At 41.0% G+C, this 24,309-nt stretch overlaps 1 protein-coding gene across 2 annotated transcripts; it reads left to right on the top strand.

Annotated features, from left to right (window-relative positions):
- The first annotated feature begins 245 nt into the window (after positions 1 to 245).
- LOC142074701 (ras GTPase-activating protein 1-like) lies at positions 246 to 23,456 on the top strand. 2 transcript variants are annotated; one of them, XM_075135500.1, is made up of 3 exons: positions 246 to 740; positions 1,466 to 1,508; positions 22,814 to 23,456. In XM_075135500.1, the coding sequence occupies exons 1-3, from the start codon at positions 262 to 264 to the stop codon at positions 22,829 to 22,831; spliced, it is 540 nt and encodes a 179-aa protein (XP_074991601.1). In that variant the 5' UTR covers positions 246 to 261; the 3' UTR covers positions 22,832 to 23,456. The 2 variants fall into 2 exon arrangements, with proteins under 2 accessions (XP_074991601.1, XP_074991600.1); XM_075135499.1 differs by lacking the exon at positions 22,814 to 23,456 and having other exon boundaries at positions 1,466 to 1,613.
- Positions 23,457 to 24,309: the final 853 nt, after the last annotated feature.

Here is a 24,309-nt window from a genome sequence, read left to right on the forward strand (position 1 = left end):
GGGGTGAGAGCGTGGAGCTGTGTCTCCGCAGGAGTTGCTCCCCTCGCGGCCGCAGGGGGACAAGGCAGCAGCGCTGGGGCCTTTTGGAGTTGCTTTAGGCGCCCAGACGGCTATTGTTCGGAGCCCGTCTCTGCTGGACAAATCTTCCCCTCGTCCCGGCTCTGCTCCCTGCAGGCGGAGGCGCGGGGAGGGGAAGTCGTCGCCACCTCCCCGGCGTGCGGCGGTCGGCAGGGGGGGAGGTAGGAGGGGGCGAGGCTCAACATGATGGCGGCCGAGGCCGGGGCTGAGGAGGGCGGCTCGGTTACCTCCGCCGGGATGGTGGGAGCCGTTGGCGGAGCTGAGTCGGAGCACTACCCCACCTTATGCCGGGGCAAGGAGCTGGGGCCGCAGGGCCCCTTCCTGGTGGGCTCTGGCGGAGCCAGCCCGGGCGCCGGCGGTCCGGCTTTGTGCTCGGCGCTGGGGCTCCTGGCGCTAGGCTCGGGGCCTGCCCCTCTGGTGTCTGGAGGCGGTGGCGCCGTGACAGCAACTGGCCAGGGCCAGGGGCCGGAGGTGTCTGGAGGGGTGCTGCCCCCACCCGAACCCAGCACTGTCGCCTTTCCCCCGCTGCCGCTGCCGCCGCCGCCACAGCCACCTTCCTTGGCGGGGGGGCTGGGGACCGTGGACGAAGGCGACTCGTTGGATGGGCCGGAGTATGAAGAGGAGGAGGTGGCCATCCCGCTCAACGCTCCCCCCACGAACCAGTGAGTAGCAGCGCTTCCGTGCCCTGCCGGGCGCTCGCCACCCCTGGGCGCTTCCCCCGTGGGGAGGGGGGGCGCCGCAGCGGGGAGCGCGGCGTCGGGCCCCCACCTTTTCTCAGTGGAAAGTGTGTGTCAAACTCCTGTGGAAGTGTCGCAGAAGTTTTTAATTAGGTTATGTTTGGGGAGAAGAGGCAGTTGAAAAAAGAAACTGCAAGTCTTCATTAAGGTTTTTATTATACTTATCCTTCCATTAGGTTAATCGGGATTCCTACAGCGCTAGTTATATAAAGAATCTTGCACTAGAGGCAGAGCAGTTCTGTGTTTATATTTTGTGAAATAAAAAAATCAGATAATGTTATATAGAGTTCATGTAACTAGCGAGTGCTCTAAACACAACCTTTGGATTTAACGATGAACTAACTCTAGGAAGTCTGCAGGTTTACATAAAAAGGTTGCAAGGCTTGTATTGGAACAGCCCTCAAGCAGGTACCTTATTCTCCCCAAAATGAAACAGTTTCAAAGGCTTAAATTGCTTACGTTGGTGTCTAGAAATATGTTATTCCTGGAGTTATAGTAAGTATAGAGGATAACAGGGTTTCAAGATACAGGATGGCAGATATGTTCAAGGTATAGGTCAAAGTTCATCTGAAAACCCATCTGAATTTGGGTTCATTTTTACCTTCTCTCATAACTCCCGTGTCAGAGAGTTAACTTCTGCATTATTTCAGGTATTTCCAAGATTTCAGAAGCCATTGCAGTTGTAAGGAGGAGGTAAACTGTAATATTAAATGATTTTTTTAAAAAAAAAAAATTAATCTCTCTAACCTTGACAGGCTTTCTACTAATCCTTTCCTCTTTTAAATTCTTGACTTTTTGTGGAAGTTAATAAAGAATAAGACTTTGTTTTGTGAAGACAGTGTTTGAATAGTCTTAAAGTTGTACACTTCCATAAAGAGCTAGCAATATAATCAGGCAGTTTAGATAAAGGCTGAGGAGGGAAATAGAAGCACATAAAGGTGAAGTTACTTCTTCAATATTGTGTATTAAGTCAGAGAGATATACAGAATTCTGGTCTTCTGGTTTTCTCTCTGAAAGATCACACTGCTTTTTCTGTTAGAACTGGTTATTATGTTTCTCAGAAAGTAGGTGTTTGGTTTTTTTTTTTAAATATTTTTAGAAAGAGGGGTAATTCTTCATGAATAATCATGTATTTGGTACTAAGTAATTGTTACTACTTTCACAAATGTAAGTGGATTTCGCTGTCAGAGTATTGTCTTGTAACTCATATGATAGCATGAAGGTTAACTTTCATAAAAGAGGATACAAAATTTCTGACAAAAAGCATGTGAAGGCCCTAATTTTCTGTATTGGTCGATGAGGCTACTTACCTTATTAAGACAAAAGGGATATTGAAGTCTTTGCAGGACCAGCATAACTGTGTAGTTGAGTATTTGCTCTTTCAGATACTTTAATATAAAAACATCTAGGCAGTAAAATAGATTTTTTAAAATTGATTCAGAAACTTATACCTCCATCTACTTAACTGTTTTTTCTTCGTAACCTATCCTTTCTGTGACTTTTCAAAAAAAAAACAAAAACAAGTTAGTTGTTGGCTAATTAAAAATAATCAGAAACCTTTTTCTCTTTTATGCATCTATTTTAATACAAAGTCAGTTTTTTACCATTCTCAGTTCAGTCATTTAAATTAGCCGTATGTTGATAGTAAGTTGTATCCTTTCAGTCCTGATGTCTTATTTTGGAAGTGTCCTTTCCTTGTAGTCATACCATCTGCTTTTATAGAATTGAACTCTTGATTTATTACTAGATGTTGTGGTTTAACCTGGCAGGCAGCCAAATACCACACAGCTGCTTGCTCACTCCCCCCCCCCGCCCCCGCAGTAGGATGGGGGAGAGAATCGAAAAAAAAAAAGTAAAAATTCGTGGATTGAGATAAAGACAGTTTAATAGAACAGAAAAGGAAGGGATAATAATAATGGTAGAATATACAAGGTGAGTGATGCACAATGCAATTGCTCACCACCCGTGTTGACCGATAACCAAGTAGTGATCGCTACTTCCTGGACCACGCCTCCTATTTATATACTGAGCATGACGTCACATGGTATGGCATAGCCCGTTGGCCAGTTGGGTTAGCTGTCCTGGCTATGCTCCCTCCCAGCTTCTTGTGTACCTGGCAGAGCACAGGAAGCTGAAAAGTCCTTGACTAGCAGGGTACTTAGCAGCAACTGAAAACATCAGTGTGTTATCAACATTCTTCTCCTACTAAATCCAAAACACAGCACTAGGAAGAAATTTAACCCTATCCCTGCCGAAACCAGGACAGTATCCACCCCTTATTCTGTACCATCTACGTCATGCCTAGGTCTCACATTTTCCAATAGATTCCAATTAATCACCACCACCTTTCTTGTCTTTTGATATATACACACACAGATATCATTCCCTTAGTCTATGGGCCACCCCTCTAAGATGTCCATTGAGTTCATTTAGTCCAAGACTTTGGGCTCCATCTGTCATAACAGTCTTTCAGGGCCAGAGAGATGGTGTGTGGTGTTGGATTGTTGCATGCTGAAGCCAGTTCTGATTTCCAGTATTGCTGCGCTCGTCTGGTTCTATCATCGTTGCACTTTGCTCGGTTTCATCGGAGTTAGTTCATTCTTCATTAATCTGGGTGATTTTTACTGCAATACCATTGATATGACATATAGCCACCATAGAAGTGATGACATACAGTATTATACAGCAATTAACATCATAAAATTCAGTTCATTGGCTATTTTCACCCAAAATCAAATCCCCTTGAGGTACACACCGGACCTCCCCATCCTTTCGCATCACCCACCAAGTGCACCCAGGTCCTTGAGCAAAAGCAATCCCACGGATGGGTTTTCCCTTGCCAGAGGCAGGAGTAACCCAGACTGTCTTCCCCAGCATATTTCTTATGTGCACGACAGGGACTTTATCCCCATCTACAGTACGTAAGGGTTTGGATTGGGCAGGCCCAGCTCGAGTGACAGATCCCCTGGTGTTGACTAGCCAGGTGGCTTTTGCTAAATGTGTATCCCAATGCTTGAAAGTCCCACCACCCGTTGCCCTCAGTGTTGTCTTTAGCAGCCCGTTGTATCGTTCGATTTTCCCGGAGGCTGGTGCATGGAAGGGGATGCGATAGACCCACTCAATGCCATGCTCTTTGGCCCAGGTGTCTATGAGGGTGTTTCGGAAATGAGTCCCGTTGTCTGACTCAATTCTTTCTGGGGTGCCATGTCGCCATAGGACTTGCTTTTCAAGGCCCAGGATGGTGTTCCGGGCGGTGGCATGAGGCACAGGGTATGTTTCCAGCCATCCAGTGGTTGCTTCCACTATGGTGAGCACATAGCGCTTGCCGTGGCGGGTTTGTGGGAGTGTGAGTCAATCTGCCAGGCCTTCCCATATTTGTATTTCAACCATCGTCCCCGATACCAGCGAGGCTTTACTCGCTTGGCTTGCTTGATTGCAGCGCATGTTTCGCATTCATGGACAACCTGTGCAATAGCGTCCATGGTTAAGTCCACCCCTCGATCACGAGCCCATCTATATGTTGCATCTCTTCCTTGATGGCCCGAGGTGTCACGGGCCCACCAAGCTATAAACAGTTCACCCTTATGTTGCCAGTCCAGATCCACCTGAGCCACTTCAATCTTAGCAGCCTGGTCCACCTGCTGGTTGTTTTGGTGTTCTTCAGTGGCCCGACTCTTGGGTACGTGAGCATCTACGTGACGTACTTTTACAATCAGGTTCTCTACCCGGGCAGCAATATCTTGCCACAATGCGGCGGCCCAGATGGGTTTACCTCTGCGCTGCCAGTTGTTCTGCTTCCACTGCTGCAACCACCCCCACAGGGCATTTGCCACCATCCATGAGTCAGTATAGAGATAGAACACTGGCCAGTTTTCTCGTTCAGCAATGTCCAAGGCCAGCTGGATGGCGTTCACCTCTGCAAACTGGCTCGACTCACCTTCTCCTTCAGCAGTTTCTGCGACTTGGCGTATAGGATTCCATACCGCAGCTTTCCACCTCCGATGTTTTCCCACAAGGCAACAGGACCCATCAGTGAACAGGGCATATTGCTTTTCTTTTTCTGGTAGTTTATTATACAGTGGGGCCTCCTGAGAACGTGTCACCTCCTCCTCTGGGGATATTCCAAAATCTTTGCCTTCTGGCCAGTCCGTGATCACCTCCAAGATTCCTGGGCGACTGGGGTTTCCAGGTGCCAAAAAGGACTGTTGTGGTTTAACCCGGCAGGCAGCCAAACACCACACAGCCACTCGCTCTCTTCCCCCCCCCCCTCCCCCCCCCCGCAGTGGGATGGGGGAGAGAATCGAGGAAAAAAAAGTAAAAATTCGTGGGTTGAGATAAAGACAGTTTAATAGAACAGAAAAGGAAGGGATAATAATAATGGTAAAATATACAGAGTGAGTGATGCACAATGCAATTGCTCACCACCGATACCAAAACAATGATCACTACTTCCTGGACCACGCCTCCTATTTATATGCTGAGCATGACGTCACATGGTATGGCATAGCCCGTTGGCCAGTTGGGTTAGCTGTCCTGGCTATGCTCCCTCCCAGCTTCTTGTGCACCTGGCAGAGCATGGGAAGCTGAAAAGTCCTTGACTAACAGGGTACTTAGCAACAACTAAAACATCAGTGTGTTATCAACATTCTTCTTCTACTAAATCCAAAACACAGCACTAGGAAGAAATTTAACCCTATCCCAGCCAAAACCAGGACACCAGAACAAAGATCTGTCACCTTAATATTATAAGCAAATACCTAATACGCTTAACTTCCTCTTCTCTTTTCGAAGTACCTCAGGAAAATGGGAATACATTTTAATGTGTTTTCTTTAATTTTCTAGCAGTGGGAGGAGTTTGTCAATATGTAACAGATTCTTTTTATTAAAATACTCAAAATCCCAAAGTATGATTGATTTTTATCTTTGATCCTTGTAAGGGCCTAAGGTGGCACCGCCAAGTTATAGGTTCAGGATACAGTAACAGATGCCAGACCAACAGCTTTAGGGATAAACAAGCTATTGCTAAATATAGGTACAGTAATAAATAGAGATCAGTAGTACAATTATCTGTGTTTTTACGACAACACATCCAGTAATTCAGTAGTACGATTATCCAGGTGAAAACAACAGCAAATCCAATAATTTACCAATACTGGGCTAAGTGCAAAGGCTTACATAACCATGGTACTCGGGCAGGGTGGCAGGAAGCAGGGCATGGCTTCTTCGGATGAGTGACACAGACCAGCCGACGGGCTCGGGGAATTCAGAATTCCCTGATCGGGCTGTCCTCTTTAATTGTTGAGTTGCGGAAGCACTATCTGGACATGTTAACCAATCATCACACATCCTACCTCTGTTCCAGTTCTGTCCTTGGTGTGCAGGGGGCATGCAAATACTGTGTAAGGCAATGCTAGCCCCACAATCCTGAGTGAGACTGACTTAATGATTGTCTGTTCAGTGTGTGCTTTTTCATTTGAGTATAGAAGTAGCATGTTTACGCTGTAGCTTAATGGTAGGTGGGAGGCACAGGATGCTAGGGAATAGAGTGGGCAATTCTGTGTGTGTTTTGGTCTTTTTCTCTGCACTCTCTACCCCATCTGCAAAGCTCACTGCCAGAGGTTGATGGCAGTCTGAAACGGTGTTACAGAAATGCCTACAAAATTAATGAATGAATGATACTTAATTTAGTAGTAAACCAGTGATGTGAAATAGTTTAGTTGTTTATGTATTTGAATAAAAATCTTAAAGTTGACAAGATATATCTTAGCGTTGCATTAAGATGGCAGAAGCAGTTCCAGTATATTCCAACACAATTCATATTTTCATGTGGTGTTTCTTTAAGCAGTGATTATCAGTTTGAAATGGAAATCGGTTGAAATCAAAAGATATTAACCTTACAAGGTGAAATAGGTTGTCAAAATACTGTCTTGTTAAAACAAAAATCCTACCCACAGTAGATGTATTCTTACAGTCACTCTTGGTATTTGTTGAGGCAACATATTAGTGAGAAAAAACAGTTGAAGATGGAGAGCTGGGTAGAGAAATATTAAATAAACATGGTTTGAGTGAAAGTAAAAAATGTTTTGTCTCAATGTAGTGTGAAGTTATAGTTTCTTCAGATGAGTCTGTCAGAGGTAGCAAGTCCAGAGTTCTACAGCATTTGTTTATTTCAGTAGCTAATAAGAAAACAATGTTTTTCTGAAAGTGCATAGTTTTACAATAATTATTGAAGGCCATACTCCGTACCAAAGAATAAATTTGTGTTGCATTGAAAACTGAGGGGAAATACTGTTGGCATGTTTGGACTCTACAACCTCTCTGGGCAACCTGTGTCCAGTGCTCAGTCACCCTCACAGTAAAAAAAGTGTTTCCTTATGCTCAGACAGAACCTCCTGTGTTTCACTTTGTGCCCATTGCATCTTGTCCTGTCACTGGGCACGACTGAAAAGAGCGTGGCTCTGTTGTCTTTGCACCCTCCCTTCAGGTATTCATATACGTTGATGGGATCCCCCCTGAGCCTTCTCTTGGCTAAACAGTCCCAGCTCTCTCAGCCTTTCCTCATAGGAGAGATGCTCCAGTCCCTTAATCATCTTTGTGGCCCTTTCCTGGACTCTCGCCAGTATGTCCGTGTCTCTCCTGTACTGGGGAGCCCAAAACTGGACACAGGACTCCAGGTGTGGCCTCACCAGTGCTGAGTAGAGGGGAAGGATCGCCTCCCCCGACCTGCTGGCAACACTCCTCCTAATGCAGCCCAGGATACTGTTAGCCGCCTTTGCGGCAAGGGCACATTGCTGGCTCATGTTCAACTTGGTGTCCCACCAGGACCCCCAGGTCCTTTTCTGCAAAGCTGCTTTCCAGTTGGTAAGCCCCTAGCACGTGTACTAGTGCCTGGGGTTATTCTTCCCCAGGTGCAGGATTTTGCACTTCCCCTTGTTGAACTGCATGAGGTTCCTGTCAGCCCATTTCTCCAGCCTGTCGAGGTCCCTCTGGATGGCAGCATGACCCTCTGGCGTATCAGCTGCTCCTCCCAGTTTTGTGTCATCTGCAAACTTGCTGAGGGTACGCTCTGCCCCATCATCCAGGTCATTAATGAAGATGTTAAACAGGACTGGACCCGGTATTGACCCCTGGGGTACACCGCTAGTTACTGGCCTCCAACTAGACTTTGTGCCGCTGACCGCCACCCTCTGGGCCTGGCCGTTCAGCCAGTTTTCGGTCCACCTCACTGTTTGCTCATCCTGCCCGTACATCAGCAGCTTCTCTATGAGGATCTTATGAGAGACGATGTCAAAAGTCTTCCTGAAGGCTAGGTAGACAATATCCGCTGCTCTCCCCTCGTCTACCAAGCCAGGCATTTCATCATAGAAGGTTATCAGGTTGGTCAAGCAAGACTTCCCCTTGGTGAATCCATGCTGACTACTCCTGGTGATTTTTCTTGTCCTTCACGTGCCTGGAAGTGGTTTCCAGGATTAGCTGCTCCATCACCTTCCCCAGGGTTCGAGATGAGGCTGACAGGCCTGTAGTTCCCTGGGTCCTCTTTCTTGAAGATAGGGGTGGCATTTGCTTTCTTCCAGTCTTTGGGCACCTCTTCCAATTGCCATGATCATTCAAATATTATCGAGAGTGGCCTCGCAACGGCATCAGCCAGCTCCCTTGGCACTCGTGGGCACATCCCATCAGGGCCCGTGAGCTTATGTATGTCCAGTTTGCTTAAGTATTCCCTGACCTGATCTTCTTCCACCAACAGTACATCTTCCTTGCTCCAGCCTTTCCCCCTGGGACCTGGGATTCCTGAAGGCCGGTCTTGCCAGTAAAGACTGAGGCGAAGGCGGCATTCAGTACCTCAGCCTTTTTCCATGTCCTGTGTCACCAGGCCCCCCGCCCCATTCAGCAGTGGGCCCACGTTTTCCCTAGTCTTCCTTTTGCCACTTGTGTACTTATAGAAGCCCTTCTTGTTGCCTTTGGTGGAGGTGATCCTTGAATATTAACCAGCTTTCTTGGGCTCCGCTTCCCTCCAGGGCCTTATCCCATGGAACTCTTCCAAGCAGATCCCTGAAGAGGCCAAGACTGCTCTCCTGAAGTCCAGTGTTGTGATCTTGCTTTTTGCCCCCCCGAACTCCGCCATCTCATGGTCACTGCAGCCAAGGCTGCCTTTGACCTTCACATCCCCAATGAGCCTTTCCTTGTTTGTGGGTATGAGGTCCAGCAGAGCACCTTTCCTCGTTGGCTCCTTTATCACCCATGTCAGGAAGCTGTCATTGATGCTCTCCAGGAACCTCCTGGATTGCTTATGTCCTGCTGTGTTGTTCCTCCAGCAGATATCGGGGTGGTTAAACTCTCCCCCCTTTCCCCCCTGTGGACGTGAGGCTAATTCTAGCTGTCTGTAGCTGTGATGTAACTTGATTTTAGTGTATGAGGTTTCTCTTCTGTTTCACAGTTAATGTGGTTAGCAGGTAACCTTTTTTTCTTCAGTTAACGAGTGTCTTTTACTAATGCCTGTTCTCGAATTGTAGAGGGAAGATAAACACCTTATTTATTTTATTTTTTTTCTTCAAGTTGCTGGGTATTTTGCTGATTTGTCCAGATCTTATAATTTGTGTACTTACAGAATAGAATTGTATGTAAATCTGGTTTCAGAATGGTGTCAGAAATGCTATTTTAAAAGAATGGTTAGGAGCAGCAGAACAAAGTTGTACTTTAACCTTATGTTGGAAGTGAAGCAGTAAGTAAACTGAACATAAATACATATATAAATGGAAGCTTCAGATTCGGAAAAACAAAAGTGGAACAACATTTGATGCTGGAAAAAGTTTGAAGAGGAATTTTCTGGTGTGTGGTTTCTTTTGTTTGGTTTTGGTGGTTGTTTTTTGTTTTTTTTTTAGTCAGTACTTCTAGTTAACATCAGTCGAAGGTTATTTAATCTAAACAGTGAAAATAGAGACTCTTAACCTGTACTTTATCAAATTTTTATTTTGTTGTATATTGTCTCCCAGAACTTCAACACGGGACTTATGCACTTCACCTACTGGCCTACCCTATTGAGAAGCATACTATCATGCCGTATTTCTTCACTTTTTGTCTTCCTTTTGGACTCGATGATCTTAAAGGTCTTTTCCAACCTAAACGATTCTATGATTCTCTCTCTCTCTCTTTTTTTTTTTTTTTTTTTTTTTTTTTTTTGTGGCTGGGGAGGAACACTAATTTTGCTGTTAGGGGGCATAGATCTCTTCAGCATAGGACCACATCTGTTGTTTCAGCCATAAATTCTTAGGATTCCTGCAGTAGTTTTTCTTTTTCCCCCATATCTTCCTTTTTCCTTAAAAAAAAAACAAACAAAAAACCCCTTGGTATTTATCTCGCTGGTGGGCACAGTAAGAGGATGGAGAAGGCATCTTATTTCAACATTGTGTTTGTGTTGCATAGAAGTATCCCAATGAAACAAGAATTCTGTGTTATTCTGTATTATTCTGTGTTCCTCTAGATTATGGTTGGCACCAATAAAAGTTTACCGGTTCTTGACAAGTTCCCTCTACTGTTTTATATACTTTCAGGCAGTCTTAATTATTTTTTAATTTTTATGTAAAATGTTTGCTTGATCACTCTGGAATAGAAAAAAAGTTAATTTTTTTGTGTGGGTCTATCTTTAAATTATGTTTTGTATATTTATAAATATACTGTTTATAGTTGAGGACTGTTATTAGGGGACCTGCTTACTGAAACTTGTTACTTGAAGTAGTCTGGGATTATGTCAGTGGGAATAGCTATTAGCAAAGGCTTTGAAGAAAAGTACAAGAAAAGCTGAGGTGGATAAACAGAGTATTTTATTATTTTCTGTATAGACAACTTTCCTCCTAATTTCTTCTGTAGAAGCTCAAGGATTCATCTTGACTTTTTTTAATTCTTTCTAAGGTAGCTAACAGTGTTGCTTAACTTTAAAAAGGTACACATTACAAAATGATTAAATATTTATCTTTCTATTAATTATTAATGTGTAGAAACCAATGTTGCTAAATAAACTTGTAAGCTGCGGTAACATTTGAGGAAAGGTGTAGCCAGCTTGCTAGGGCACTCAGTGTTCTGATAAGTTAGTTAGAAGTCTGATTCTTGCAATGATCGGGTTCTAAAAAAAGTCATTCTCATCTTAATGTTCAACTTTATATTTTCAACAACTTCTTGGGACCAATTTCACATAGAAACAATTTTTTTTAATTAAAGGTTGGTTGTTTCATTTTGTTAACACTGAAATTGTAATACTTGTTCATCCTTAAGTGGGATTTGAGTTTATATAAGTATAAAGTTTCCTCAGGTTGGAATATGTATGTTAATGTTAAGGTATTTTAGCTATATGTAATTGTATTTGAAGAAGTTGAGTATGTAACTATATGGAAATATTTAAAATCTTAGTTTGCTGTTAAGGAATCCTGTCATTGGCTCAGCAGGGGTGGGTATATGATTTTCTCTTGTTAATACCTACTTATAGATATTTGGAAAAGGGTTTCTCTTATGAACTTCCCCATGCAGAGTACGTTGCTTTATTTTTCTGGGATAGTTTCCAGAAACTGAGGTTAATGATGCGTTTAGATTTAGCTAACATTTGATAATCAGCTTGGGAGTCTATGGTGATTCTGTGTAGTTTGTATAAGCGGTTTTTCTATAAATAAATAAAAAAATTAAGTCTACCTGTTTTTTCTGTAAAATTATGCATATGTATATACACGTTCCCCCATATGTAGTATCCTCCCCCAAAAGGATATTCTGTCTGTGGCTTACTCATTGGGTTTTGTTTGGTTATTTTATAGATAACATTTATATATAGAAAGTTTGGTGCAATTTAAGAGGAATCATAAATCAGTCAATTCCTTTTCCATACATCCATCTGTTAGTAGAATAAATAACATTGGAGACTTTGCAAGATCCGAGCTTGAATATTTGCTTAGTCCAGAAGATTAAGGAATGGCTTGCATTGTCTTGTTCAAACTACAGCCAGATTTCTACACCCTTTCTTCTTACAAAGATTTCTGTACTTCCTGAGCATCTGTGGAGAGAGGGTATTTTTTGTTATTCTTTCTACTCCTTGGCAATCTAAGGGATGCTACAGAAATGTCTTTATCTTTCCAAAAGCAGAATGTAACAAATAAACCTCTGTAGTAATCATCTTATTCTATATTCAAGTCTAGAAACAATGTTTTATTTATACCCATACACACACACAATTAATAGAATCGTGAGGTTGCAAGTCATTCAAAACAAGCATTATGAGTTGGATAGTTTGCATCCTATTTGTTCTTTTAAACACACTTAGTTCTTTTCTTAGTTCTACATGCAGTTCTTTTACATCACACTATTGGATTCAGTGTGCATATGGATTGTACTCTATAGGCAATTCCCACCTGTTCCTATTGCATGTGTGAAGCATTGGAAATCTATCGATTTAGGCATTGTTTCTATCTTGGATTTTAGCGTATAAAGCTCTAAATTTCAGAGTTTTCTCATTAGAGCAGCAGCTCTTCACTGATGAGATGTACCTCACTAGTGAGGCATTCTAGCATCAAAGATTAGGTGAGAGTGGAGCACAAAATAAAAAAAAAAAACAACCTGTGCTTGGTTAGTTTGGGCTCTAATCCAGAGCTGCGCTGCTGACTGGGAGGTGAAAACAAAGATTGGTATGAAGTAAGGTTCAGCACTAGTAGAGGCAGGGACTCTATATTTCAGTCCCTTGGAACACCAGTGTTGCTTCCAATGAGCAAAGCTGACTGAGTGGGTAGAATAGTAAAAGGATGAGGAGAAAGTCCAAGAAGGCTGGAGGTAGAAGATGAAGTGCAAGGAGAAAGTCAAGGAAACATTGGTACTTTTAATGAAATTAATGGCAGACAAGACAAATAACACTTTAGAAATTCTTAACTATTGCAAACCAAAATCTGGTGACTTGCACAACGGTGTTGTCCTGGTTCCGGCTGGGATAGGGTTAAATTTCTTCCTAGTGCTGTGTTTTGGATTTAGCATGAGGAGAATGTTGATAACACACTGATGTTTTCAGTTGTTGCTAAGTGCCCTCCTAGTCCAAGGACAGCTCCTGTGCCTACTGACTGAGCTAGGTACACAAGGTGGGAGGGAACACAATCAGGACAGCCAGCCCAGCTGGCTAATGGGGTATTCCGTACCATGTGACATCATGCTCAGTATATGAAGGGTAGGCGTGATCCAGGAAGTACCGATTGCTACTTGGTTATCGGTCAGCGCGGGTGATGAGCAATTGCATTGTGCATCACTCATTTTGTATATTTTATCATTATTATTTTTCCTTTTTTTTCCCCTGTTCTATTAAACTGTCTTTATCTCAACCCACGAGTTTTTCTCACTCTTACCCTTCCGATTCTCTCCCCGTCCCACTGGGGGGGTGGGGGGAGTGAGTGAGCGGCTGCGTGGTATTTGGCTGCCTGCCAGGTTAAACCACGACAGGTGTTAATATTGTTTCCATAGGAGCATTACTCCTAGTTTAAACAGAAAAAGGCATATCTTTGACCCGAGGGCACAAGAATGAAGCATGTAAAAATGAGATACTTCTTGCTAAGAACTTTAATGAGTTCCAGAATTCATTTCCTAAGCTGAGCTTTCAGCAAGAAAATGTAAGCTGCTTCAAGAGCCTATTTAGCTAAATTTCACCTATTTATTGGTGGCGCTTTTTTTTTTTTTCAAAAGGCAATCAATGTTCTTTTTAGTAAAAATTATATATATATCGGGTAGGATTGGAAGAAATCTTTTGAGTTGCAAAGCTTGATCTTATGCTGTTGTCACATCTCTGTCTATTTTAAAGCTTATTACGCTGTTTGTCCTTACAGTACTTGAAACTTTTAGAACCTTGCTTGAATAAAGTTATTAAAATGTATTACCTTTTGAATGTACACTTATTTCACCTTTTATCCTTGTTTACTCTTTTTATTAAGATTTATTGAGGTTTTTGGTTCATCTGTTTTGTGTAAGTCCATAGTTTGTGTATGTTCTGAAAGTATTTTAATGGCTGGTATTGGTAATGTGTACAAGTCCCACAGTTAATGGCTTGGCACAGCTGGTATACTGAGGAATGTCTATGAGAGTGACTTTCCATTTTAGTTGCCTGGTTCCTAATCTTGAAATGCAGCAGTGTTCTATTTTTCTACATACTGTTTCAAAGGGGTTTTAGAACAGGTAACTGAGAAAAGTAGACTTATTCTTTATTAGGCTTATATTTGCTTTGTACCTCCACTTAGAAAAACGTATAGGGATCAAAAAAGGATTAAAAACCCCACTTTCCTAGAAGAGTGTGAAACGCTCTTAATTTCATGTATGCTGGATAAAGGACAATTGCTTGGCTTTTTTGGTCCCTCCTCCCCCCCCCCCCCCCCTCCTTTTTAGCTTCAGGTTAGTTTGAACTCTTTTGTTTTATTATCTTGCACATGCATCCATCCACTGTAGAAGTTGAAAGGTTTGCGTGGGTTCTATTTGGCCTACCTTGTTTCTCTTCAAAGAAAAATTTAAAACGAAGGGAAGAAGTTTCATCTCTTTACTCTTTCAGTTCTTTGTGATGTAGATAACATTTATTTTCCCAAATATGTGTTTTAACCTTGAGTTTAATTTTACAATATCGGGTTGAAATATCAGTTCCTTCACAGAAGAGGAAATCTAGCTATTCAGAGAACGAAATATGGTCATCTTTTAATGACAGCAAGGGAAGACCTAGTGGAAGATGAAGAGAACCTCCTTCTCTGTCTATTTTGGGAGGTGAAGCCGGAAGGGAAAACTGACAAGGAGTTAAAAAACAAACCAGTCTTACAGCATTTCAAAAGGTTTCATTTCTTCTGTTCACAAGACCAAGACTACAAGTTCTTGTGTGCCAAGCTATGTATTCATAATTGATTATTGAAAACATTTCCTTGTTCCAAATTTTAACAGCAGATTTTACAACATGGAGCAAAATACTCCAATGTGATTTTAATCAGTTTGCTTTCTTTATTAATCTGTTTTCTATGATGATGTATATTTACTATGTGGTATTGTAAGATATAGCAGAAGAAATGTCCTGGGTGATAAGTTATGTGACAGCTTCTAAGTACTGATGCATGTGAAAATTATCGTGTAACTTTCGTATTACATAGTCCTGTGAGATCAGAGAAAACTGAGAAATCATGGGTCTCTTTTTTTAAATAATTCTTTCCTCTGTCTGTTCAATGTGGCATGTGGAAGGACCTGTGAGCTAGTCAAACTTGTCGACAACAGAATGCCATAATTGTTTGAATTTCAATTTCCCCTTTCATTTGGGTTTTGTGTGCTTCGCAAGTGTTTTATAGTTAAGCATCAAGATAAAGTATTTAGAATTAGAATATGTTTTTGTATATTTTATAAATACATAAATGTAATTAAGCAACAGAAGTCCTGTGTGAAAGAAAATAATAAGTATTTCTTCTGTGAATTCTGTTAGCTATGTGGCATGGTATCAGTTGTTGAAAGGTCAGGAATATGAAGTTATAAGCAAGATTTCTTGTGACAATAAGTCAAACTGAATAATTTCTGTTCTTTCCTATTATCTCATCTATCGCAGTACTTATTGTGGAAAGGTGCTAGTGCTAATTTCAGTTTCCTCATATCCCAATAGCATGAATTCATCTGTTAGCAAGCTAGCATGTTCAACAATTCATTGAGGACTTGGCATCAACAGTGTCCCAATCAGTTTTTAATTTTTCTAACCAATGCTAACACCAGTAAGTCCTTTAAAATCCTGTATTCAGTTATTCTTAGGTAAATTCTATTTCATAGTTAAAAATTATGTGCTTAGAATTTAAGTCAAATATGTGTGTATATTTGCATATGCATATTTACCAAAATAAGCTTTAAAGGAACAAATATCAGTGCTACGAAAACTGCTATTTTCTTTGTATAGTACAATTTATTTCTCTAGGTTCTGAAGTACGAAAAGCCTTTTTTTGTTTTTCTTGTCTGTTTTACAGTAGAGAGGTTCAGTGAGCATCCAGGTTGTGGTGTACAAAATAGAACCTAGGCTTGATTTGCAGAAGTGCTAAATGCTTCCAAATGCAATTGAAGTAAGCAGGAGTTTTTCACATGTAAAAACCTATATATATATTGCCGAGTACTTTGGAAAAACAGGTGTAGGCATCTCAAACTTGAGATGTAATATTAGTGGACACTTGTGAACTCAATCTGAATACCTCAGCACCCTATAAGTAAAATGGAATTGTGGGAGAATTGTAAGAACCAATTAGTTCATGTGTGTAATGTGTTCAGCTTTCATAATGGTAGCACTATTGAAAACCTCCTAAGGTTATCAATAACTCTGCATTTACAGCAGAATGTGAATGGTAAGTAATATAGTAAGCAATATAGAAAGCAGTGTAAAAAAAAAAACAACAGCTGCTTATTGTGTCAGCACTGTCCATCCTGTTCATGGAAAGAAGCCAAGACCTGGGGGTGGTGGTGGGGTGGTGATGTGGGGGGTGGGAGGTGACCAGTATGACATCATTTGAATTAAAGACTGTCTCATAATAGATACGCACCAAAAAAAAAGTTTGGACCATGAACCTTAATTCTGCCATTTTCTGACTCTTGAGCACTTACTTTAACAACCTTATTGTCCTTTTGCTTTATTTTTCATGTGCTATATGAAGTGATGAATGGCCGCACACTATTTTTTGGTGTTTTTCCATCTACAGCAGTATGCAGCCATCTGATAGATAACCCTTTGTTAGCATGTCCAGAGTGTGACTTATCACATGTGTTTATGTAACTTGAGAGTGTACAAGCACTGAATTAACCCTGTTCCTATGAGAAGTCAGTGTATAAAAATGCAATCTAGCAGGACCAGTAATAAATGATTGTTTTGATATTTGACATTGGTGAGGTTATGTCCTGGTTCCATCTGGGACAGAGTTAACTTTCTTCCCAGTAGCTTGGGGGGTGTGCTGTGTTTTGGGTTTAGTGTGAAAGGAGTGTTGATGGCCCATTGATGCTTTGGCTGTTGCTGGGTGGTGCTTGCACCTGGGGGGAGCACAGCTGGGGTGGTGGACCCAGCTGGCCAATGGGATATTCTATACCATGTGACATCATGCTCAGTAGAAAAACCAGGTGTGTGTGGGGGCTCGCCCCCCGTTCGTGACATGCGGTCAGTGGTCGGTGAGCAGTTGCAATTGTGCATTGCCTGCTTTGTATATTCTGTTACTGTTGTTCTCATTGTTATTATTACTGTTCTACTTAGTTTTATTTCAATTATTAAACTGTTTTTATCTTAACCCGGGAGCTTTCCTACTTGTGCCCTCCCGATTCTCTCCCCCATCCCACCGGAGCTGGGGGTGAGCGAGCGGCTGTGTGGGGTTTATTTGCTGGCTGGGGTTAAACCACGACAGTCCGTTTTTTTTGGCGCCCAACGTGGGGCGACGAAGGGTTGAGATAATGACAGATTAATTAGAGCATATTAAGGTATTTATATCTGGTAACATATTAATTTGTTCTGCACCATGCTCCTGTTTTTACTGTACCTGTTAAAGATTGTAGTTCGGTTTTGTAGTCTGCTGTGCTCTGCAGTGATTAATGATGTTTTGCCTGGGAGATTTGTTACTAAAACGCTGGCATTGGGGGTTATTTGGTATTTGGTATTTGTAATGAAGCCGTTTCTGTATTTCGGGTACCACCTCATGGAGACCATTAGCAATTATACCTTTGATGTAGTAGGTACAGTATCTACTATTCTATACTGCTTGCTTCTGTAATTCTACTGTTCGCTTCTGTAATTCTAAACAATGAAGACTTGTTGCTTAGAAGTTAGGTAACTAGCAGGTGTTGTGTTTGCAGGTGTGTAGAATTGTAACTAGTCTAAATTATGTATCCTGGAAGCATTGTTAGACTCTAGTGAAGAGTAACCTTGGAAACGATAAACAAACGTGGTCCAAGCATGGCTCAGAGACAAACTGCGACCCTATAAGGTAAAGAGGAAATAAGTTCATGAAGATTTCACTACCCTGACGACCACCAGAGATCACCCGAGACCCTCAAGGAGACCCTAAAGGCTTTAGTGCGCATGTGTTTAAGATGATGTAATATTATAATTAGTTCTCGGAAATGTAATGAATATGTAACAAGGAAATTTAAAATATGTATGAGAAGCATGGATATAAACAGAAAGGTGACTAGACCAGGTGTGCTTGATTTGTGGCAAGTCCACCGAGCACCCAGGCCTGAATAAAACAATATCTCTCCTGAGCGTGTGGAATTGGTTACTTGCACGCCGGGCACGAATCCGCTTTTCGGACAACAGTTTTTGGCACCCCAGATGGGACAGCTGTGAAGCCTTGTCCGGATCGACTCGCTGGCTCTCGGTGGGGAGACCCTGCTCTCTGGACTCCAGCGCGCACCAACCTTTTGATCGGGGACTCCGTGAGTATTCTCCCCGATCAGAGCAGGTGAGCGACTCAACGGTGCAACGCTAAGGTAAATGAGATATTGTTTTGGGATATAAAATTGTGCATGCATTTGGTAAGGAATTGTGGCCACAGGTAAAGAGGTATATTCATATGCGTTTGACAGTGACGACTGGAGTATATGAAGTTGTAGGCGCCAGGGGTAAACCGGTATATTCATATGCATTTGACAGTGACGACTGGAGTATATGAAGTTGTGGTAAAGAACGTTCTTTTTTGGTAAAGATATGGGAGCTCAACCATCAAAAGTAACACCTTGTTCCCCCTTAGGATGCATCATTAAACATTGGGGAAAATTTGGGGGTGATCCTTTGAGAAAGGACAAAGTAATTGAATATTGTACTAGATGGTGGCCAATGTATAAATTGGAAGATGAGGAAAAATGGCCAGAATTGGGAACCTTGCAATATAATACTATTTTACAATTAATGTTATTTTGTAGAAGACAAGGAAAATAGGATGAGGTACCTTATGTAGATTTGTTTTTTTTTTTCTTTGAGAAATGATCATGAAATTTGGAAAAAATATAAACTTTTAGATTCAGATTCTAATGTGATGATGATGGAAAATAAGGAACCAAAAGCGCATTGTTGTTCTGCTTGTAGCATAGGAAAATGATGTTTCAAACTAGGAGAAGAAGAGGAGGATACACAAATGTTAGTACCACCAAATGAAAATGAAACTTCTGAAACCGAAGCAAGAGGAAGCAATACTTTTAGTTCGATAGCTGGCAGGACTAGAACCCAGCAAGGGTCTGTATTGTTAGCACCCCTTCGCCAGGCAGTGGGCCCAAGGGGGGAGCCAGTATTTGTGAAAGTACCATTTACAACTTCTGATTTAATGAATTGGAAGGAGTTAGCAGGATCATATAGAGAGAATCCTGAAAAGGTGTATAGATCTTTTCGAACAATTATTGAAAATCATAATCCAGATTGGCAAGATATTCAAATTCTTTTGAATAATTTGTTTACTCCTGAAGAAAAGAGGGTAGTATTAGAAAAAGCAAATATAAAAAAAATGAGAGAATAAATGCAAGAAAAGGTCCTGCTCATTTTATGCCAACTCAAGACCCAAATTGGAATCCCAATAGTAATGACGGGAAATTGATGATTAAACAGTATCAACAATTAATGTTGTATGGAGTAAAGAATGGAATATCCTGCCCAAAGAATTTGGTGAAATTGACTCAAATAATTCAAGGAAAAACAGAGGACCCATCCACCTTTTATGAACGATTATGTGAGGCAGCTAGGAAATGGACAGACTTAGATCCTGAGAGTGATGAGAATAGAGCAATATTTACTACTTTGTTTGTAGGGCAAGCTGCTCCAGATATTCAAAAAAAATTGCAGAAAGTGGATGGGATTACAGGAATGACTATATCACAGTTAACTGAAATTGCTTATAAGGTGTATAATAATAGGGAAGAGGAGGAAAAGAAAAATCAGGAAAAAGAAAAAATAAAAGACAGGAAACAAAAAGCTGCTATTCTAGCAGCTGCTTTTGTAAATGCCCAAGGATCAGCTGGAGGAAGAGGTAGAAGATATTTGAGAGGAAAAGGCAGAGGAGGTAGAGATATGTTTAAACAATATACCCCATTAGGATTTAATCAATGTGCTGTATGCAAGAAACAAGGACACTGGAAGAGTGAGTGTCCAGAGAACAAAGAAGCAGTCGTGACTCAGTCACAGCAGATACCACCTGAAGCTGATTTACTTATGATGGAAGGAGATTCTGAATGATGGGGACCGGGGGTAGAAAATGATATTTTCGCAGCTGAGCCCCTGGTTCCAGTAAAGCTGGGAGATGAAGTAGTCGATTTTTTTAGTAGATACTGGAGCAAAATATTCTGTTATAAATACATGTAAAGGACCAATGAGTAAATTTAACGTATCTATTGTTGGGGTCACGGGAAAGAAGGAGATAAGGCCTTTTTTGAAACCTTTAAAATGTAAAATTGGAGGAAAAACATTGATGCATGAATTTTTATATATACCGGAATGCACCATGCCTCTCTTAGGATGGGATTTATTGAATAAATTGGGAGCACAAATCAACTTTAAAAAAGGAAGAATCCAAGTTCATTTTCCTGAAGCTAATGCCTGGCAAGCCCAAGTTTATTTATTACAGACAAACACAGATGAATCTGAAGAAATTCCAGAAGAGATTAAAGATGCAGTTTACCCTTTTGTTTGGGCAACAGAGAAACCAGGAAGAGCGAAAAATGTGGAACCGGTAAAAGTTGAATTGAAAACAGGAGTTCGACCGGTAAGAAAGAAACAATATCCTATTAGTATAGAAGCCAGAAAGGGTTTGGAACCAATAATAAATAATTTTCTTAAATACGGACTTTTAAGAGAATGTCAATCTGATTATAATACTCCTGTCCTTCCAGTGAAAAAAAAAAGCCACATAACCAAGGATATAGGCTGGTTCAAGATTTAAGAGCGATAAACCAGTTAGTGGTGGACATTCATCCAATAGTCCCTAATCCATATACGCTGTTAACAACTATCAATGAATCAAATGCATATTTCTCTGTTATAGATTTGAAAGATGCTTTCTTTTGTATACCTCTGGAAGAAAACAGCCAAAAGATTTTTGCTTTTGAATGGGAAGATCCGTCAACTGGGAGGAGGACTCAGCTCTGCTGGACCGTGCTGCCACAAGGGTTTAAAAATAGCCCAACCATCTTTGGAGCAGCTCTGAATAAGGAACTGGAACAGTGGTCCGGTAAGGAAGATCAAATCACCCTCCTTCAGTATGTTGATGACATCCTATTGGGAGCAGATACTATTGAGATCTGCAAAGAGAAGACTGTTAGCCTCCTAAACTTTTTGGGAATGGCTGGGTACAGGGTGTCAGAGAAGAAAGCACAAATTGCAAAAAAAACTGTAATTTATTTGGGGTTTGAGATTTCCCATGGACAGCGAAGATTGGGAAATGATAGAAAAAAAGGCCATTTGCAGGATGGCACCCCCTCAATCCAAAAGAGAGTTGAGAGGATTTCTAGGAATGGCTGGATGGTGTCGCCTTTGGATTCCAAATGATGGTTTGATGGCAAAACCACTGTATAAGGCAACCAAAGGCCCTGAAGAATTGTTAGAACAATTTTAAATCCTGCCTCTTTAATGCCAAGTGAAAAAGAGAGTGATCTTAACCATGCAAGTCATTGAACAGGTATATGCCAGCAGGCCAGATCTGAAAGATGTCCCTCTCCAAACTCCGGATGAAGAATTATTTACTGATGGAAGCAGCTTTGTTGTAAAAAGAGAAAGGAGGGCTGACTATGCCGTGGTAACTTTAACTGAAGATCGAGAAGTAAAAGCATTACCTCCAAATACATCCGCCCAGAAGGCAGAAATTATAACCCTGACAAAAGCCTTAAATTTGGCTAAAGGTAAAAGAATCAACATCTATACAGATTCTAAATATGCTTTTGGAGTTGTGCATGCTCATGGAGCAATATGGAAGGAGCGAGGACTTTTGTCTGCCAGTGGTACCCTTATAAAATATGGAACAAAGATTTTAAATTTGTTGGAAGCAATACAGAAACCTAAAGAAGTTGCGGTGATGCATTCTAAGGCTCATCAAAAAAGGGACTCAAAAGTAATACAAGGAAATCAGAAAGCAGATGAGGCTGCTAAATGTGTAGCATTAAATACTATGATTTATGTTTTAATTCCATCAACAGAAATTCAGGTGGAATCCCCAAATTATAGTGAGAAAGAAAATAAATTAGCTATGCTATTACATTGTAAGAAGAATGGTCAAGGATGGTGGATAACTTCACATGGACAATGTATAGTAACCCCTGAAATTATGAAGAAATTAATGGTCAAAACCCATGCTGAAACACATATGGGAGCAGAGGCAATGGTGGAATCAGTAAAACGATATGCGATAGGAACTAAAATGTTATTGATTGCTAAAAGTGTGAGTAATAAATGTGAGATTTGTCTTGGGAACAATCCAAAAATACAAATCCGACCCCCTCCTGGAGAGGTAAAAAGAGGCATAACTTCCGGTGAGTATTGGCAAATAGATTTTTCAGAGTTACCGCGATGTAACCAATACCGATATCTATTGGTATTGGTAGATACCTTCTCTGGATGGCCGGAAGCTTTCCCGTGTCGAACCAACAAGGCAAAAGAGGTTGTGAAACATTTGTTGAAAGAAATAATTCCAAGGTTTGGAGTCCCTTTAGGAATGTCCTCTGATAGAGGCCCACATTTTGTAGCAGAGGTTATTAAAAATGTGAGGAACCAAATATTAAAGAAACAAATTCCTAAAATATATCCAGAAGCTCAGTGGAAACAGATTGAAGCTTTACCATTTGCCTTGTTAAGAATTAGGGTGACCCCGAGAGTTAGAGAAAAAGTGAGTCCATTTGAAATTTTGTATGATAAACCTTATGATGTCAATCTAACAGGAAGATCTAAACAAATGCATGTAATAGGAGAAAAAAATGTTAACTGAGTATCTCTTGTCTTTGAGTAAAATATGAAGTTCTTTGCACAAATATGTTCTTTTAAGGTCACATTTACCCCTTGAATTTTTGGTACATTCATTCAGTCCAGGAGACCAAGTCTACCTGCGAACGTGGAAGGACGACTCCCTTGAAGAAAAGTGGAAAAGACCCTTCCAAGTGTTAATGACAACAAACACTGCTGTACAATTAGAAGGAATACACCAGAATAAAAAAAAAAAAAAAAAAATCCTAGACTGTGGACATCTATACCTAAGGGACCATTGAAATTAACTTTAAGGCATACTTGATGAGTTATTAGAGATGTTGTTAAATTATTTGTAATATTTAAAATATTTATTGTTAGAAAAGAAACCAAATTAATTAAGAAATTGTAGGTTTAGAAGTAGAAAATATAAAACCTGTTGATATTAATTATGACGATAAGTAAAGCTGAATCCAAATTTCTATTGCCAAAATAAGATAGAAATTCTAAATTTAAATTGGCTTAGACAATTGTTTTTATTTGTAATACTGATCATCATCTTAGTTATAATTATTTGTTGTATGATTTAATGTATGTCTTTTTTAGACAAAATGCTTATAAGTAAATGATGTGAGACTCATGATGCTCAACATCATAAGTCTCAAAGGGGGGAATTGATGTAGTAGGTACAGTATCTACTATTCTATACTGCTTGCTTCTGTAATTCTACTGTTCGCTTCTGTAATTCTAAACAATGAAGACTTGTTGCTTAGAAGTTAGGTAACTAGCAGGTGTTGTGTTTGCAGGTGTGTAGAATTGTAACTAGTCTAAATTGTGTATCCTGGAAGCATTGTTAGGCTCTAGTGAAGGATAACCTTGGAAACTATAAACAAACGTGGTCCAAGCATGGCTCAGGGACAAACTGCGACCGTATAAGGTAAAGAGGAAGTAAGTTCATGAAGAGTTCACTACCCTGCTGACCACCAGAGACCACCCGAGACCCTCAAGGAGACCCTAAAGGCTTTAGTGCGCATGTGTTTAAGATGATGTAATATTATAATTAGTTCTCGGAAATGTAATGAATATGTAAAAGAGAAATTTAACATATGTATGAGAAGCATGGATATAAACAGAAAGGTGACTAGACCAGGTGTGCTTGATTTGTGGCAAGTCCACCGAGCCCCCAGGCCTGAATAAAACAATATCTCTCCTGAGCGTGTGGAATTGGGTACTTGCACGCCGGGCACGAATCCGCTTTTCGGACAACACCTTTTCCTCCGAGAGATTTTTTATGGAGGAAATAGAGAATGGCACCCTCACTACCTTCCTCTATGATGTCATCTCCTTTGTTAAAATAACTTGCCAGTACCTTGAACATCCCTGCGTAGTTAAGATACATCTATTGGTATGCCTTGGGACTATTGTTGCGGTTTTATCCAAGGTTAGTAAGCAATTTAAGAATGTCATCCAGAGATCTGCCCCAAGGCTGGATAGTTATGAGTGGCAGGGCGAGTGGGATAGCATGGGCAAATGCCTAGGATGGTAGGCACCGCCAGTGTTCTGGAACTTCACCCCTGA

This window comes from Calonectris borealis, chromosome W, assembly GCF_964195595.1.
Source record: "Calonectris borealis chromosome W, bCalBor7.hap1.2, whole genome shotgun sequence".
Classification (NCBI taxonomy): Eukaryota; Metazoa; Chordata; class Aves; order Procellariiformes; family Procellariidae; genus Calonectris; species Calonectris borealis.

What these genes read in the sequence shown, in the direction of transcription:
- LOC142074701 (XM_075135499.1), top strand. Translation starts at nt 262, where the DNA reads ATGATGGCGGCCGAGGCCGGGGCTGAGGAGGGCGGCTCGGTTACCTCC. An exon ending in AACGCTCCCCCCACGAACCA is followed by an intron (nt 741 to 1,465) that starts GTGAGTAGCAGC and finishes GCATTATTTCAG; the next exon opens with GTATTTCCAAGATTTCAGAA.